General features: G+C 31.1%; 2 protein-coding genes across 2 annotated transcripts; both read left to right on the top strand.

The window, feature by feature from the left end:
- Nucleotides 1-5,321: 5,321 nt before the first annotated feature.
- LOC143083144 (uncharacterized) lies at nucleotides 5,322-8,798 on the top strand. The gene is made up of 4 exons (XM_076259382.1): nucleotides 5,322-5,394; nucleotides 5,950-6,027; nucleotides 7,459-7,507; nucleotides 8,583-8,798. The coding sequence occupies exons 2-4, from the start codon at nucleotides 5,976-5,978 to the stop codon at nucleotides 8,686-8,688; spliced, it is 207 nt and encodes a 68-aa protein (XP_076115497.1). The 5' UTR covers nucleotides 5,322-5,394; nucleotides 5,950-5,975; the 3' UTR covers nucleotides 8,689-8,798.
- Nucleotides 8,799-14,555: 5,757 nt separating this feature from the next.
- LOC143083145 (uncharacterized) lies at nucleotides 14,556-17,656 on the top strand. The gene is made up of 4 exons (XM_076259383.1): nucleotides 14,556-14,619; nucleotides 15,186-15,261; nucleotides 15,831-15,879; nucleotides 17,431-17,656. The coding sequence occupies exons 2-4, from the start codon at nucleotides 15,210-15,212 to the stop codon at nucleotides 17,534-17,536; spliced, it is 207 nt and encodes a 68-aa protein (XP_076115498.1). The 5' UTR covers nucleotides 14,556-14,619; nucleotides 15,186-15,209; the 3' UTR covers nucleotides 17,537-17,656.
- Nucleotides 17,657-17,901: the final 245 nt, after the last annotated feature.

Consider the following 17,901-nt stretch of genomic DNA (forward strand, 5'->3'; position numbering starts at 1 on the left):
ACTGATGATTCGCCCACGGAAAGCATAATACTATAGTATCAAGAGAAGTTGGTTTTAGCATCACCTTGTCACACACCAAATCTCTGCGAAACTTCAATAGTACTTTTCCCCCGACCACTTGCATGCATATTAATTGCTCTGAGGTTAAACATTGACATACAATGTATTTTCACACAATGTCAACTAGTCATTATCCGGAAAAGCCTCTTATCCGAAGGATTTGGTTAACTTTTATATAAAGTCAAAATTTTATTAACAAAAATATAACTTATTTACAGAAAATACACGAGAGAAATACTATATATATTCAAATCACTCAAAAATAAATTAACTTCTCCTACAAAATCTACATAATCACATCGAAACTATCAAATTGATTGTGAAGGAAAAAAATAAATGTTGGAGCTGATTGACGGATAGGAAATTTCCGTAATTAAAAAGGTACAAATGATGTTTTTATTTTTGAGTTTTTGACAAAATTGTTTGGAATTTTGCCCAACAAAATTTGCATGCAGTATAGCAATAATATGTTTTGTCCTCGCAAATGTCAAATACTGTTTTTGCATCATATGTTTTCTCGTTTTTAAAGAAAAACGCGTTAAATCTCTATCTAAAAAACAGCCAACTTTAAGTTTGAAAGTTTTACTTGGAGATGGTATTATATTTATGTCTTCATCATTCCGATGATCCTTGATGATATGTGCATAGAAAATATTTACGAAAATAGCTGGAAATTTAACCAAAAGATATATTTTTGGATTTTAAGGTAACTACCCAAAACTGTAAATTAAGTGATACCCCATTAAAGGGATAAAATACAAAAATGTGACCATAGAAACTTTTTACGACCCGACGGAAATTATAATATAGATATTATTCTATCATTTAAAACAATTTGCAGCCGTGTGTTATTCCGGACCATTAAACTCGTTAACTAAGGGTCTTTTTTCGATGTCAGTTGCAGTACTATTAATACACCAGACGTGTGTTTCGTCTAAATAAGACTCTTCAGTGACGCTCAGATCAAAATAGTTAGAACGCCAAACAAGTACACAGTTCAGGAGCATTGAGGATCTAAAATTTAAAAAAAAGTTGTGCGAAATACGACTAAGGTAATGTATGCCTGGGATACTAGTATGAAAATCATTATTCTTTTGAAACAGTAGATTTATAAATAAATTACCATATAATTGATATTCATTTCAACACCGAAGTGTTAACTTCTGGGCTGGTAATATCCTCGTGAACGAAACGTCATAAGCGTCTCTTGCTTTGCAGAAGTACTTAAGGGGGCTCCTGGGTATAAATCAATTTTTTTTTCTAATATAGGATTTCGCTATATTTTTTTATAAATGAGCTTTATCATATACTTAAAAGAAAAATGAAATAAAAAAATGGGGTCACCGATCATTTAAGCTCACAATCTGCCTCCGGAAGAAGCACACATTTTTGTTTATGTCCTTTTTTTCTGTTGAACTAATAGGAGAAATAGAGGTAATATCGAAATAAAAAAATAACCTAATTACAGAAATCGCTTAAATTTTACATTTTTTTAGTTTATGTACAGTAAATGAAAACAATAATAAAAAATATAGGTCACCGATGAGTTTAAAAAGATATTTCAAATTTAATGCCAAAAAATGGCATTTTTGCACCAAAGGGAGATAATTTGGAGCTTTTTCAATGATATAAACATTTTAAAAGTCATCTGGGGCCAAACCGAATCGATTTTTTGGGTTGATTTTTTTTACCATATCATAAAGTAATAACTAATAGTGTAATAAATAAAATTTGTAATGAAAAAATAAAGGTTCAATTTTTTGCTGAAATTTTTGTACCCACGAGCCACCTTAAACATAAATGTAAGTCTTAGACAAAAATTCTTAAATTTCAGACGGGTGTTTTTTGTCTAAAATATATGACAGTTAAATGAATTCGACAGTTCTTTACTGAAAAATTCTTTCAAAGTGATTTAACCATTTTGGAAATGAGTGAATGAAAGAAATCATTAACATATCTATTTCTAACAAAATATATATCTTTTTGAGACATGAATTGTGACAATCAATGTTATTCATTATTGTAGCTATAAAGATTCAAAAAGTTATATTTTGTTGGAAACTTAATTTTCAAAACATTTGCAGGAAATAAAACATTTGACTATTTTAATTCATAAATGTCTATAAACTAGCAACATTAGATTAATTATCAACAAAAAAGTGAAACATATATCTTACAATATAATTGTCATTTAATAGTTATCAAAGGTACCAGGATTATAGTTTAATACGCCAGACGCGCGTTTCGTCTACATAAGACTCATCAGTGACGCCCAGATCAAAACAGTTAAAAAGCCAAACAAAAACAAGTTGAAGAGCATTGAGGACCCAAAATTCCAAAAAGTTATGCCAAATACGGTTAAGGTAATCTACTCCTGGGGGTAAGAAATACCTTAGTTTTTCGAAAAATTCAAAGTTTTGTAAACAGAAAATTTATAAAAATGACCATATACATGAAATTGATATTCATGTCAACACCGAAGTGCTGACTACTGGGATTATATGGCAAGGGAAGAAACGTACCGGAGAAACAAATATACATAGAGGTTGCAAGATAATCCACTCTTTGCGTGTACATATTAGCATGTTCTTAGAACGATAAGAAATGGGTCATGTGAAAATGGAAGGACCTCGTTTATCAAATTTGCTTTTAAGTTTGATATATTTTCCTTTTATCACCCAATCTGTTTAACTATGTAAATTTGTACAATTATTTCGTTTATTTTAGAATACTGGTTTGAGGGCATCAAGAAAGATTACATTAGTTGTTGCTTAGTTTAGAATTATGATTTGAGGGTCTCAAGAAAGATTATCTTAGTTGTTGCTAATTTGTTTAACCCACTTAAAATACAAATTTTACTTATAAATTTGCTTACCAGAACACTTGTAGCGTTAATCTTGCAGGGAAATTTCTCACAATAGAGTGTGAAATGAATTATTGCTATCAAATGCCTTCATTATTCGTTATCACACTCAGCTACAAATAAGTTGAACAGGAATACCAATGCATGCTAGATGGCACTGACACTTAGTTACGTCTGGCGTCCTAAATTATAATCCTGGTACCTTTGATAACTATTTACACCACTGGGTCGATGCCACTGCTGGTGGATGTTTCGTCCCCGAGGGTATCACCAGCCTAGTAGTCAACACTTCGGTGTTGACATGAATATCAATAATGTGATCATTTTTATGAATTTCCTGTTTACAAAACTTTGAATTTTTCGAAAAACTAAGGATTTTTTTTATCCCAGGTATAGATTACCTTAGCCGTATTTGGCACAACTTTTTGGAATTTTGGATCCTCAATGCTCCTAACTTTGTGCTTGTTTGGCTTTATAAATATTTTGATATGAGCATCACTTATGAGTATTATGTAGACGAAACGCCCGTCTGGCGTGCTACATTATAATTCTGGTACCTTTGATAACTATTTACACCACTGAGTCGATGCCACTGCTGGTGGACGTTTCGTCCCCAAGGGTATCACCAGCCCAGTAGTCAAAATCAATAATGTGATAATTTTTATGAATTTCCTGTTTACAAAACCTTGAATTTTTCGAAAAACTAAGGATTTTCTCATCCCAGGCATACATTACCTTAGCCGTATTTGGCACATTTTTTTTGGAATTTTGGATTCTCAATGCTCTTCAACTTTTCACTTGTTTGGCTTTATAAATATTTTGATATGAGCGTAATTGATGAGTCTTATGTAGACGAAACGTGTGTCTGGCGTACTAAATTATAATCCTGGTACCTTTGATACTTATTTACACCACTGGGGCGATGCCACTGCTGGTGGACGTTTCGTCCTCGAGGGTATCACCAGCCCAGTAGTCAACACTTCAGTGTTGACATGAATATCAATAATGTGATCATTTTTATGAATTTCCTGTTTACAAAACTTTGAATTTTTCGAAAAATTAAGGATTTTCTTATCCCAGGCATAGATTACCTAAGCCGTATTTGGAACAACTTTTTGGAATTTTGGATCCTCAATGCTCTTCAACTTTGTACTTGTTTGGCGTACTAAATTATAATCCTGGTACCTTTGATAATTATAGCAGTATGATATTAGTCAACATATAACAAAACATAACAAAGACAACACTTGATAGAAAACTAAAGACTGTAAATTACGAAACTCTACCAAAATCTTCGAATTTAGGTATGTAAAGCGTAACAAAAGTAATATTTCCTGCTCCATACACCTATCCCTAACAAGAGACACTAGCCCTTTTGACCAAAGCCAGTCTCGTTCCGTTTTTGGTTCATGTAATTCCCGCAAGTGGTGTTTTGTATATCCCTAATACATTAAGGAACTGTTAAACATCTATATATTGTGAAGATATACATTGTCTTACAAGATTAGGAAGAAAGCTGCGTGCGAGTTTGATTAATGCTGAAGAAATTCTTAAATGTCTCATTTTGTGGTAGTTATCCATTCCTCGTAAATTTAAGCATCATTGTTTTACCACAAAATATATGACATAATTTCGCCCCTATTTTGTCTCTATAGAAAGAAAGCGCCTACATTCAAAAGTGAATCTGCATGTGCTTTAGCTTGTCCTTTTAAATGATAAAAATGTATGTCTACGATTTACAAATATTTATATCGTTATTAAGATAAAAAAAAAAAAAAAACATTCGTCATCACAGTTAACATATTATTCTCTCACAGCAAACACCTAGAACTTTAGTCGGAATGATTAAAAACTGGCTACCTAAGATAAATACTGGCTGAAGCACGCAAATATTTTTTTTTATTATGTATATATGTTGATTTTGTTATATAGTATATTTGTTAATATATAGTTATCTTGTTTGCATGCGTGCCACATCTAATTTTCAAAACATGTGTTCACTATCTGGGCGACTTTATGTTCTCACGTTAAGAAATAAATTGCATATACGTTCGTTTTTTTCTTAATTTGAGTGTATCTGCTTTTGTTTATTTTTAATTGCCTTTAATGTTCGTACCACTGCCGTGCATCTTTGTAACAAACACTATAAAACTTAATGTTGGGAAGTGGTTAAAATCTCTACCTCCTCATTATTTAAATTATTTAAAATAGTATGTCTGTATGTTACAAAAGGATACGATAATGTAAAGACTTAATTTTACACATAGGTAATTAAGGTAGAAAACGTGCAGTTGTTTGTCAAAACATTTGTAGTCATCATTCGGACAACAACATGCTACCGCAAAGCAGGATACTTTCACTAATTATTTGTATTTTTTTAGATGTCATTTGCGTCATTATTTAGTATAAAATATGGAGCACAAACAAAATGTGTTGTTAAAACTAAAACAATAACAGTAGCATTTGCTTATGTAAGTACATTTTTTCATATTATAATAAAAATAAAACACAAAGTTGCAAAAGAAAATTCAGGTGAGATATTTTTAATAAGCTGAAAATTTCACACTTCCATCAAGATATACTACAACACTAGTATTCATTCTTATTTTTACTTGAAGTATATATTTAAAACAATATCATTTGTATGGAATGAGTTAAGTGGTGTAACAATTGTGACATTGTTACATTGTTAAAGTTGTACAATGGAAACATTTAATATAATATTCCTAATCAACTGTATAAACTTCTAAAATATTTTAGATTTCCAGTTTGGTTCATGTACATTTTTCAACTAGTAATCTTTAAAAAAAAAACACCATGCGATATCGTAACAGAAGCTATCGTATTGAAAGTTATGCACAATATCTAAATAAATGTATTCAAATTCCTGAATACCAAGTTCTTAAAATTACTCTTTACAGTCGTCTGCATCCAGCTTTTCCGTTTTCAAAACTAGAACAGATGATGCCTTCTAACAATTTGATATCATACATACATAACTAAACCAAATTGGTATTGTTTTGTAGAGTGTTGCAGAACAATAAAAACAAGAATGCAGATTTCCGTTTGTTTAGTCGCCTGTCTGTTGTTAATGTCCGTTGGAGGTAAGAAAAAATACTGCTGTTTTTTGCCTTGATATTTTATTGCTCTTTCCCGAGTAATCAAGGAGCAGAGAAAGTAGTGAGTGGTTTGGCTAACTATAAAACCAGGTTAAATCCACCATTTTGAACTTAAAACAATGCCTGTCCCAAGCTAGAACGATGACAGTTGTTATCCATTTGTTTCAAGCGTTAAGGCTTTGCCATCTGATTAGGAACTATCCGTTTGTTTGAAGCGTTGGGGTTTTGCCATCTGTTTAGGAACTATCCGTTTGTTTGAAGCGTTGGGGTTTTGCCATCTGATTAGGAACTATCCGTTTGTTTGAAGCGTTGGGGTTTTGCCATCTGATTAGGAACTATCCGTTTGTTTGAAGCGTTGGGGTTTTGCCATCTGATTAGGAACTATCCGTTTGTTTGAAGCGTTGGGGTTTTGCCATCTGATTAAGAACTATCCATTTGTTTGAAGCGTTGGGGTTTTGCCATCTGATTAAGAACTATCCGTTTGTTTGAAGCGTTGGGGTTTTGCCATCTGATTAGGAACTATCCGTTTGTTTGAAGCGTTGGGGTTTTGCCATCTGTTTAGGAACTATCCGTTTGGAATTTTCTTTGGAGTTCGGTATTTTTGTGATCTAACATTTCATTTAACTGACAGAAATACAGTTTCTGGGCTGGCAGGTATCTTTTCTTGTTGTTTCAGTTGAACCATAAGAAAGGGAGATGATTTTTTTATTGATGCAAGTCCGCCTACATTAAGATTTGTTAGAAAATATTTTGTCAATTTTTATAAAAATCGTTTCGGATGATACGTACTTTATTTGTTGATCTATACATGTCTGTAGTCCTTTTTTTAATTTTTATCGCTTTTCAATTGACGTGTGGTCTTCCTTTCTATTCATTTACTAAATTCAAAATTCAAACTGCTTCTTACTTAAGGATTGTGTCGGGGGGTGGGGGCGGGGGGGGGGGGCGTACAAGTGAATACAATCGGGGAGCTGCTCCTTAACCTTGAACCGAATCGGAGTTTTTGGAACCTGCTTTACTTACAAAATGATGATATATTTGAGAAAATTTCTTTTCATTTTCACAATATATATCACTACACTTGATGAAACAAAATACGTAAATATTATATATAAGATGTATGTTACAATTATAAATCAGAAAACAAACAAACATAAAACAAGAGAAGAAATCATTTGTTATAATACATTAGTGTTAAAACAAACCATATTTGTGTGTGAGTACGTCCCGCTCCGAACCAATTTCGTTCAACATTGTGATTGCCGTATATTTTGAACATGTTAAAAATTCAGTTTTCTCGTAACCGATTTTAATGTTGGAGGGTCTTTTAAATTTCAGAATTTTTGTTTGGTATAAGACAAAATGCCCTTAACCGGTTCACGGTATAAAAATATAAAAATATGATTTTCATTGCAGTCAACATGGCAAATGACGAGATGCTAGAAGACAATGGACTCATTCATGAGTAAGTTTGGTTTACTTATTTATAGAGTCCATAGATTTTATTTGTATAAGAGTCGGCTATCAGATGAGTGAGTTGGTTCAGTAATAATAAATAACTAAATATCAAAGGTCGATGTTTAAAGGTAAATATTGTCATCAAGATTATGAAGTTTTTAAGCAACATTGGTTGTGTTATAGATTTTAGTATATCATTATTACATGTAAAGGCCTCAAGCCCATACTGATATAAGCAAACACAACACATACGGTAAACAATGTATCACATACAGAAATACTATGACATGCAACGCTGATGTATATTGCAGGAAAATCGCATTGGAAAAAAATCCAATGAAAAAAAATCTATAGTTTTACTTCAGTGTAAGTGTAAAAGCAGATAAAAATGGAAAGCTTCAATCGAAAGCCAAATCTTAAAAGAAAACATCAGATCATATTTGGACAAAAAACAAAAAAAGTATAAAGTTGTCATAAAGTTGTCATAAAGCACAATATAGAGTAAAAACAAACATGTAAGCTTCGGAAAGAGTTTTTTGGTTTAGACAGCCAATGTTTCGATTATCTTCAGTAAACAAATTATCCAACCACTGAATCAGAGGCTCTCGAGTAGGAACCGGTACATACATAGTGTGATGGCTGTAAACTTGATAGCAGGCGCGGGTTTACCAATTGAATTGATCAATACCAGTACATTTTCGTCAATAATTTATGCATGTCTATGTATGGTATGAACTTTAGCAGATGGACAGTTGATAATGTTGTCTCTTAACGACTCTTAAGATATCAATAATGTCCATTCACCTATGCCCTCCAGTTAGTTCTGGATATCATTCTGATCATATAAATCTCTATTAAAAAAATATCAATAAAGATGTAAGACACTTACAGTGGTTTGAATTAACCAGCAATTCAAATATTGGTATTAGTACTTGATTTTGTAAACATTACATGATAGCAGTATAAAACCATACTTCCGGAAATCTATGAATGTTCAAATATTATTCAATCTAACCCTCGAAATGTATGCTTATATGTGTTCTTTTCTACAAATATCAACTATCAGTGTTGTCTTGTTTTAGTCGTGTGAAGAGAGCTCCATGTTGGCCTCGAGGATGTTTTCGTGATCGTGACTGCTGTTATGGATATCACTGCTCTTATAGAAAATGCATGCGCAAAAGGGGCTAGTGAGTTTAGCCATCCATCATTTGCAAGTACTGAAGATTCCAGAAAATCGTGTTATTTAAAATGTTGGACTTGTATAAATGATCAGCTATAATTAAAGTTATTCAGATTTATTTTCTTTGGTATTTTTCTTACTTTATTGTAACAAGTTGAATGATACCTAAAACACAATTTCACTAACCTTCAAGGCAACGTATGATTCGAGTCAATAACATGGCTTTCAACATTTAATAAGTAAATGATGCAATCGCATCTAAGCTAACTTACTAATAATACAGCACTTTTATAATGAAAATTACTTTCATAAAGGGTTAAGTTATTTTCAAGTTGCAAATGTGTACAGCTTTTAATAAGCACACTTTGTATGAGAACGTGATGTAAACTCTAAATAGCAATCATATCGTTTGCAACTTAATAATCTGAATTAATTGAACAAATGAAAATAATAAGATTTTTGGCGAAATGAATATGTATAAATATATAATTTGTTACACATTTTGCATATCTTATTATTGGTTCACTTTCAAATATTAGTTTTCTGTGTAATTCTATCGAAATGTAATAAAGAAGAATATAATTAAACAACGAATGATGTTACGACTTCATCATATCCTAAGTTTATTAAATGATGGAAACAATAATATTTGCTGTGAAATATGAGACAAGAATAATAATAAAAAAAAAATAGATAGTAACAGAGCAATGTGCTAGAACTTTATTTTTATACGTTGAAATTATCATTTGTGCCGGCAAATTTATTTTCTTTTTCATTTAACTAAAAAAAAAAATGCAGGTTACAATAGCGAACGTTTCGGTTTCCAAAAATTTCGACGAAAACAAAACAAACAGCATCTCACATTTACTACATAGAAAAATGAAACCTAGATATATTTAAATTGTTGCATATCTAAACAAAATAGCCGCAGATACATGCATGTTTTGTATAAATCTTATTTATAATTACTAGAAGAGGGGCGAAAGATACCAAAGGGACAGTCAAACTCATAAATCTAAAACAAACTGACAACGCCATGGCTAAAAATGAAAAAGACAAACAACAGCACGCATGACACAACATAGAAAACTAAAGAATAAACAACACGAACCCCACCAAAACTACCATACTACTGATACTTATAATCGATACTCATGTTAAACTGACACTTTAAAGCTATAAACATTTACATTACTTCCAACCGAAACTACCTATGAGCAGAAAAACCATTAATCGGGTATAATTTTGTTATTTAAATAAAAGTAACACATGTTATAGTCATAATTACTCTTCATATCAGCACAAATAGCTAAATTTGAAAATTTAAGAAAACTCGGAGTTATTTTGAGTTATAGTTAGTTATATATGTTACAGGCATTTTATAAATTTAGGCATTTTGTAAAATGCCTGAAAGTTTAGGCATTCTCTAAAATGCCTGCACGATTCAGTCATTATATATAATGACTAATTTGTCATTTATTCAATTTTCTCAATTTTTGGATGACAGAGCTGTTACAAAATATTTGTCCTGAACTTTTGTAAATACATAATTGTTTGGCGTAAAATATGGCTTAAGCACTTCAACCATATTTGCAGAATTGGAATCATCACATTTAGCTCTTTCGTTACAATTACTGACAGCATTATATTTCGTAATAAACAATGGTCAATTAACCCCTTTTGGAGTTATTGACCTTCATAGTAAATTATGAACATTTAAAAAATTGGTAGTCTTTTGCACAAATAAATTTAAACCTAGCTACATTTTGCAATAGGCTATCTGGTGGGGAAATGTATCTGATGACACAATCAATCACAACTTTGCATAACATCAAAAACAGAGAGCCTTGTATGGCTTAACACATATTGTAGAGGGGAATTTGTTTTGATGTGGGTTTATAAAATTAAAATACTCATTATTTCTGAATGGGAATATTAAATATTGCCATATGTTAGTTAAGTGCAATACTTTCTCCATGTTTAGAACTCTACATTTTTTTGTATTTTTATTTATGGCTGTTCTGAAGGTGGAATTTTCTGTCCCTATCCAGAATACCTTCATTTCAATTGCAAACAATAGTTGGAATTTCTGTTATTTATTTTTTTACTTAATCCTCTACAGGAATAACCAATATGAATTTTAAACAAAGTGGTCACGTCTAAAAAATGCATTACAAATTTGCAATTGAAAGCAAACAAAAAACAATCAGTCAATTTAAAAAAGATGTTTTCACTGCTTCATATGTTTTGTTATATTTACTGATTTGAATCCTGAGAATTTCTATTGGCCATTTTGTCCTTCTGCAATTTTGACAAAATAATCACAAATTCATACTGGTATCTGAAATACAGAGTGAGTACATACTTAATGTAGTTTCACTAAAAAGTACACATCATATGACCTATACACCTTTTAAGCTGGTTTATTAAAAATAAATTAATTTTACTAAGCCATTAGATATTTTGTTTTGTCAACTTTTGTCAATTTTAACCTTCTTTCTAGAAGTTGATGAAACTGAACAGGCAACTTGTTGAATTGTGCTTCAAAATTTCAGTAATTTTACAAAATGACTAGACTTTTTTAGTCATTTTGTATAATGCCTGTCAAGGTTAGGCATTTTATGAATTGCATGAAAATTCAGTCTTTTATCAAAATGCCTAAATTTAGAAAATGCCTGTAACATATATACAGCACTAATTGAGCAAAGTGACAAAAACACATCAAAGAAACCGAGTTTGACTTTCCAATACGTATGATAGACTTGCGTTTCGTCGACGTGACAACAGTGATGTATAAAATTGTGGACAATCTGGCTGGTGTCATCTGGTTCAGAAGGTAGAATATTTGAAGATTTTGAAGATTGGACATTACTTAGCAGTACAGGAAATATAATGTCTTAGTATGGTATTTTCACAAAAAGAAAACTTTATATATTGATCTCTACTTTTACAGAAATATGAAATTCTTGCTGGTTAAAAAAGAAATCCTTATTTTCTCATTCATTTCATGCAGCAATGTCTTATTCAGACAAAACAACAGTACTTTTTATAGAATATATTAGGATAACATAGATAAAAAAATTGAAACTTTGTCAATACACCCGATCCTATATAATATTCGTATGTTTTGTGGTTTCCCAACATGATTTCTTGATTTCAATACTATTGATAATGATATTAACATAAATATACCTCGTCGATACAGAATATAAATAACAAATTCCCTGACAACAAAACAAAATAAAGAGATGCGAGTATGATAGACAATGAAACCAAAAAACAATATAATATAAGATAGAACCGTCAATTAAAACTATGGCGTTCAACAATGAGCAAGGTCCATATTCGTATAGTCAGCAATAAAATGCCTATCAATATGGTCTTTTAAAACGAAAAGTTCAAGTAACACATGAGGTTTTGTGAGGCTAATTTGGTCATGTTACTGGTAATTATTAACTTGTTTGTTGATTGTTTTTTTCATTAAAGGATTATTAAAGATGAAAGTGTATCGTTCTATATTTGAACTTCATTTTTGAAAACAATAACTTTAAATCAGTAATCCGATAACATTTTACGATTTTCTTCATTATTTTAGTTTTTATCTAATATTGCGTAGACCTACATCTAAATGGGCAACCTCAATCGTTCAAGGCTTACATTGTCATATTAGTATTTTTAAAGAAATGCCGACTCAAAAATTGTTAAATGCAAATCAACGTATATGTTACATTATGTTTATTTGAAGGCACGAGCAACAGGCTAAATCATTTCAAATTGAAACACTCCACATTATTTTCTGAGACCTCAAGAAAAAATTAAAGAATCATTGTATCAGACATTTTCAATTGATGAGATCAAAAGTTTTTTTTTAAGTTTTTCAATCTGAGGCTCTTACAAACGCCATTGTAGATACGGTGTATTGGAATATTAAAAATCATGCTTAGCCTCATCGATAAGCCTTGTAAAGCCAAAGGACAAACCTCAAATCAGCGTATGATAAAACGTACATTTGTCGGGTACTATGAATAACACCTTCGAACATCGACTGAAACTACTGCTATTAGTGACAAAAATATTTAGTCCTGAACGTCATAATATAGCACAACGTAGGTACTATATAAAACGAAAGTGAAAGTACATAATTAAAAAAAAATGCCTTCTAGATTTTCGTTCATCTATTTAATTTCGGACGGTATTTCTTAATAAAATAACTTTCTTTATTAATTCTCATTGGTTCCGCTGTATTATCTGAACACTGATAAAATGTTAAAATGAAGAAATTTGGCTGACTTTATCCAGCGCACCTATCAATATGTTCGCTAAGCGGAATTTTTCTTTGGCTCGGGACTCGAATTTGCTGTCTATGCACTGTCATCCGTTTTCTAATGGTGTTGCCGGTTTGCCCAATATAATTTTCTTGACAACCCCTGCAAATGATGATGTACAGAAGATTTTCAGATGCATATGTAAAACTGTTCTTGATTTGGAAAATATGTCCGGATTTAAAGACAAATTCGGTTCTACTTCGGAAAAGTATAAACATAATTCACAATTTGGTCGTCCACATTTTTGTACCTTTGGTTAGATATTATCAGTTTGGAATGTTGCGCGTATCAACAATTCTTTTAATGATTTCGGTTGCTGTTTTTACTTTGTGTGAATTGAATAATTTCATTATCCTTTTGTTGCTTTGTAAAAATGGTATGCTGTTATGTATATTGTTGAAATCTTCATTATTTCTCGATTGTGAGTAGAAATGTACAGTAACACGTTTTCTCTTGAATGCGGTTTAGTTTTCCGTAATTCCTGTAAGTTAAAAAATTTGTCTCTAGTTATACCGTCATCAAGTATTCTCTTGGGATATTTTCGGTCCAAGAACATGTATCTTAGTTCCTTTAATCTTGTATTACTTAATTCTGGATTTGAAATGATAGTACATATGCGTTTAGCTAGGTTATATGGTATATTGATTAGGAAGAAAGATGTGTGCGAGTTTGATTACTGCTAAATAAATTCTTAAAAGTCTCGTTTTGTGGCAGTTATTCATTCCTCTTAATTTTAAGCCTCAATATGTATAACAAAAATATGTTCGACCACAAAATATATGACAGAATTTTATCTTTATTTTGTCTCTGTAAAACGAAAGCACCTACATTCAAAAGAGAATCTGTATGTGATTTAAATTGACATTTTATATCAAAAAAAATGTATGTCTACGACTTACGAATTTTTATATCGTTAGTAAGATAAAAAAAAAACCGTCATCACAGTTAACATATTATTCTTCCACTGTAAATACCTAGAACATAAGTCAAAAAGGTTCAAAAGGTGGTTACCTAAGATACATATTGGCTGAAGAACGCAAATGTTTTTTTTTATTATTATGTATATACATGTATGTTGATTGTTTTATATAGTATAGTTGTTAATACATAGTTATCTTGTTTGCTTGCGTATCACATCTTCTTATCTGGTCGACTTTATGTCCTGACGTTAGCAAATACATTGCATATACGTTCAGTTTTTTTAATAGTTTTATTTGTATGCTTTTATTCATTTCTAATTGTTCGTACCACTGTCGTGCATCTTTGTAACACATAGTATAAAACTTAATGTTAGAAAATGGTTGAATTATTTCACCTCCTCATCATTTTAATTATTTAAAAAAGTATTTCTACATGTTACAAAGGGATACGTTAATGTAAAGACTTAATTTTGCAAACACATAGGTTATTAAGGTAGAAAATGTGAAGTTGTTTCAATTTGTCAAAACATTTGTAGTCATTATTCTGACAACAACTTGCAACCGCAAAGCAGGATACTTTCACTAATAATTTGTATTTTTTTAGATGTCATTTGCGTCATTATTTAGTATAAAATATGGAGCACAAACGAAATTTGTTGTTAAAACTAAAACAATAACAGTAGCATTTGCTTATGTAAGTACATTTTTATCATTTTATAGTAAGAATAAAACACAAAGTTGTTAGTTTTCAACAATAGAAATTTCTGTAAGACAATTTTAACCAACTGAAGATTCCGCGCTTCCAGATGTGTTACGTCACTAAAATGTATTCTTATTTTTACATGAAGAATATATACATAAACATACCTTTTAGATGGATTTAATTATGTGATTCAGTAATGGTTACATTATTAGATTGATATAAAACTGTAGAATGAAAAGTATTAATTTAATTTTCCGAACAAACTTCATGTACTTCTAAAATGTTTTAGATTTCCAGTTTGGTTCATGTACATTTGACAACTAGTAATCTTTAAAAAAAAAACACTATGCGATATCGTTACAGAAGCTATCGTATTGAAAGTTATCCACAATATCTAACTAAATGTATTCAACTTCCCGAATACCGAGTTCTTACAATTACTCGTAACAGTCGTTTGCAATTATCTTTTTCTTTTTTCAAAACGAGGACAGATGATTTCTTCTAACGATTAGATATCATACATTCATATCTAAACCACATTCATTTATCTTTTGTAGAGCATAGCAGAATACTAAAAAAGAATGAAGATTTCTGTTTGTTTAGTCGCCTGTCTTTTGTTAATGTCTGTTGGAGGTAGGAAACGAACAACCGCTTTTATTCTTTGTGTATAACTGTTGTTTGTTGAAATTAGTTGTATTGCTCTTTCTCGAGTGATCCAGGCATAGAGAAATTAAGGTATTTACTTTATCACTTAACTGACAGAAATACAGTTTCAGTGTTGGCAGGTATCCTTTCTTGTTATCACAGTTGAAATGTAAGAAATATAGATCTTTTTGCTATTATAATGTCCATCTGCATAATATGTTGCTGCTAAGTAAGTTAGAACTGCTCACAAACCTCGATTCGAGTTTCTAAAAATCTTTTATCTAATGAAATGAAGATATATCATAGCAACGATTGTTTTTGGTTGTTTATAAATGATTTGTGTACGTATTTTGAATCTTAAATGCATTATGTTAGCAAAACATTTCACTACACTTGATGAAATAAAATACACTATATTTAAAACTTATGTGCGAAACAATTTCTGTCAACATAATTGTGTTTGCATTGTACAAAAACATGTTAAAAAATATCAGTTTCCCCGTATGTTGGAATGCCTTTTAACGGTTTACAATATATACATATGTTTTTCATTGCAGTCAACATGGCAAATGACGAAATGCTGGAAGACAATGAACTTAGTCATGCGTAAGTTCGGTTAACCTGTTTATAGATTCCATAGATTTTATTTGTATAAAAGTCTACTTTCAGTTGAGTGAGTTGGTTAAGTAATAATAAATAACTTAGATATCAAAGGTCGATGTCTCTAGGTAAATATTGTCATCACGAATATGAAGTTTTTAAGCAACATTGGTTGTATTATAGATTTTAGTATATTATTATTAGATGTAAAGGTCTCAAACCCGTACTGTAATAAGCAAACACAACAATACGATGAACAATGTATCACATACAGAAATACTATGACATGCAACGCTGGTGTATATTGAAGGGAAATCGCATTGAAAAAAACAATGACTTTTTTTATAGTTTTACATCAGTATAAGTGTAATAGTAGATATAAAATAGAAAGTTTCAATCGACAGCAAAAACTGAGAAGAAAAGCATCGGATCATATTTGGACAAAAACAAATAGTATGAAGTTGTCATAAAGCACAACATAGAATCAAAACAAAACTACATGCTTCGGAAAGAGTTAGGCGTTTTTAGTCTAGACAGCCAAAGTTCCGATTATCCTCAGTAAAACATTTGTAAAAAATGATCTCCAACAGCTGAATCACTGGTTCCTGACTAGTGACAGATACATACATATTATAGCAGCTGTAAACATGATTGCAGGCGCTGGTTTAAAATATTGAAATCTTGAAAACAACACGTTTAATAATTTCTTGCTTCCGAAGCGCTTTTCTGGATTTACCTCAATCATGAACGCTTAAAGCCAAACATTTAAAATCCGAAGTTGTATAAATACCAAAACCGTTGAAGAGCTTATGTCAAAAATACATAAAGTAATTAGTCAAATTCATCTAAAGCCAACTTTGCCTGAGGGAGTTGAAAACTTAGTTTCTTAACTATTTCAAAATTTATAAACGGACAATTTTAGTAAAGTTTGTTAAAACATGTCAGTACCGAAGTACTGACTACTGAGCTGATGATACCCTCGAGGACTGATAGTCCACCAGCAGAGGTATCGACCCAAAGATGTAAAATATTGAAAACAACACGTTGAAAAATTTCTTGCGTCCGAAGCGCTTTTCTGAATTTACCTCCTTCAGGAACGCTCAAAGACAAACATTTGAAATCCGAAGATATCTAAATACCGAAACCGTTGAAGAGGAATTGATCAATACCAGTACATCTTCGTCAATTATACATGTCTATGCATGCTATGAACTTTATTGGAGGGACATTTGATAATGTTGTCTCTTAATCGACTCTAAAGATATCAATAATGTCCATTCACCTATGCCCTGTAGTTAGTTTTGGATAGCATTCTAATGATCTGAAGCTATATTAAAAAATATTAATAAAGATGTAGACCACTTTCAGTTTTTGCATTAACCAGCAATTCAAATATTGGTATTAGTACTTGTTTTTGTAAACATTACATGATAGAAGTATAAACCCATACTTCCGGAAATTTATGAATGTTCAAATATTACTCAATCTTAACATCAAAATGTATGCTAATATGTGTTCTTTTAACAAATATTAACTATCAGTGTTGTCTTGTTTTAGTCGTGTGAAGAGAGCTCCATGTTGGCCTCGAGGATGTTTTCGTGACCGTGACTGCTGTTATGGATATCAATGCTCTTACAGAAAATGCATGCGCAAAAGGGGCTAGTGAGTTTAGCCATCCATTATTTGCAAGTCCTATGAAGCCAAAAGGATTCAAGAAAATCGTGTTATTTAAAATGTTGGACTTGAGTAAATGATAAGCGATAATAAAAATTATTCAGATTTATTTTTTTTTGGTATTTTCCTTACATTTTTGCAACAAGTTCAATGATACATAAAAAAAAACAATTTCACTAACCTTCTATTGTTCGAGTCGATAACATTCAATGAATTAATGATGCAATCGCATTTAATCAAACTTACTAAAAAGGCAGCACTTTTATAATGAACATTACTTTCATAAAGGGTAGAGGTATTTTCAAGTTGAAAATGTGTACAGCTGTTAATAAGCACACATTTTGTATGAGAACG

The sequence above is a fragment of the Mytilus galloprovincialis genome, chromosome 7, assembly GCF_965363235.1.
Source record: "Mytilus galloprovincialis chromosome 7, xbMytGall1.hap1.1, whole genome shotgun sequence".
Lineage (NCBI taxonomy): Eukaryota > Metazoa > Mollusca > Bivalvia > Mytilida > Mytilidae > Mytilus > Mytilus galloprovincialis.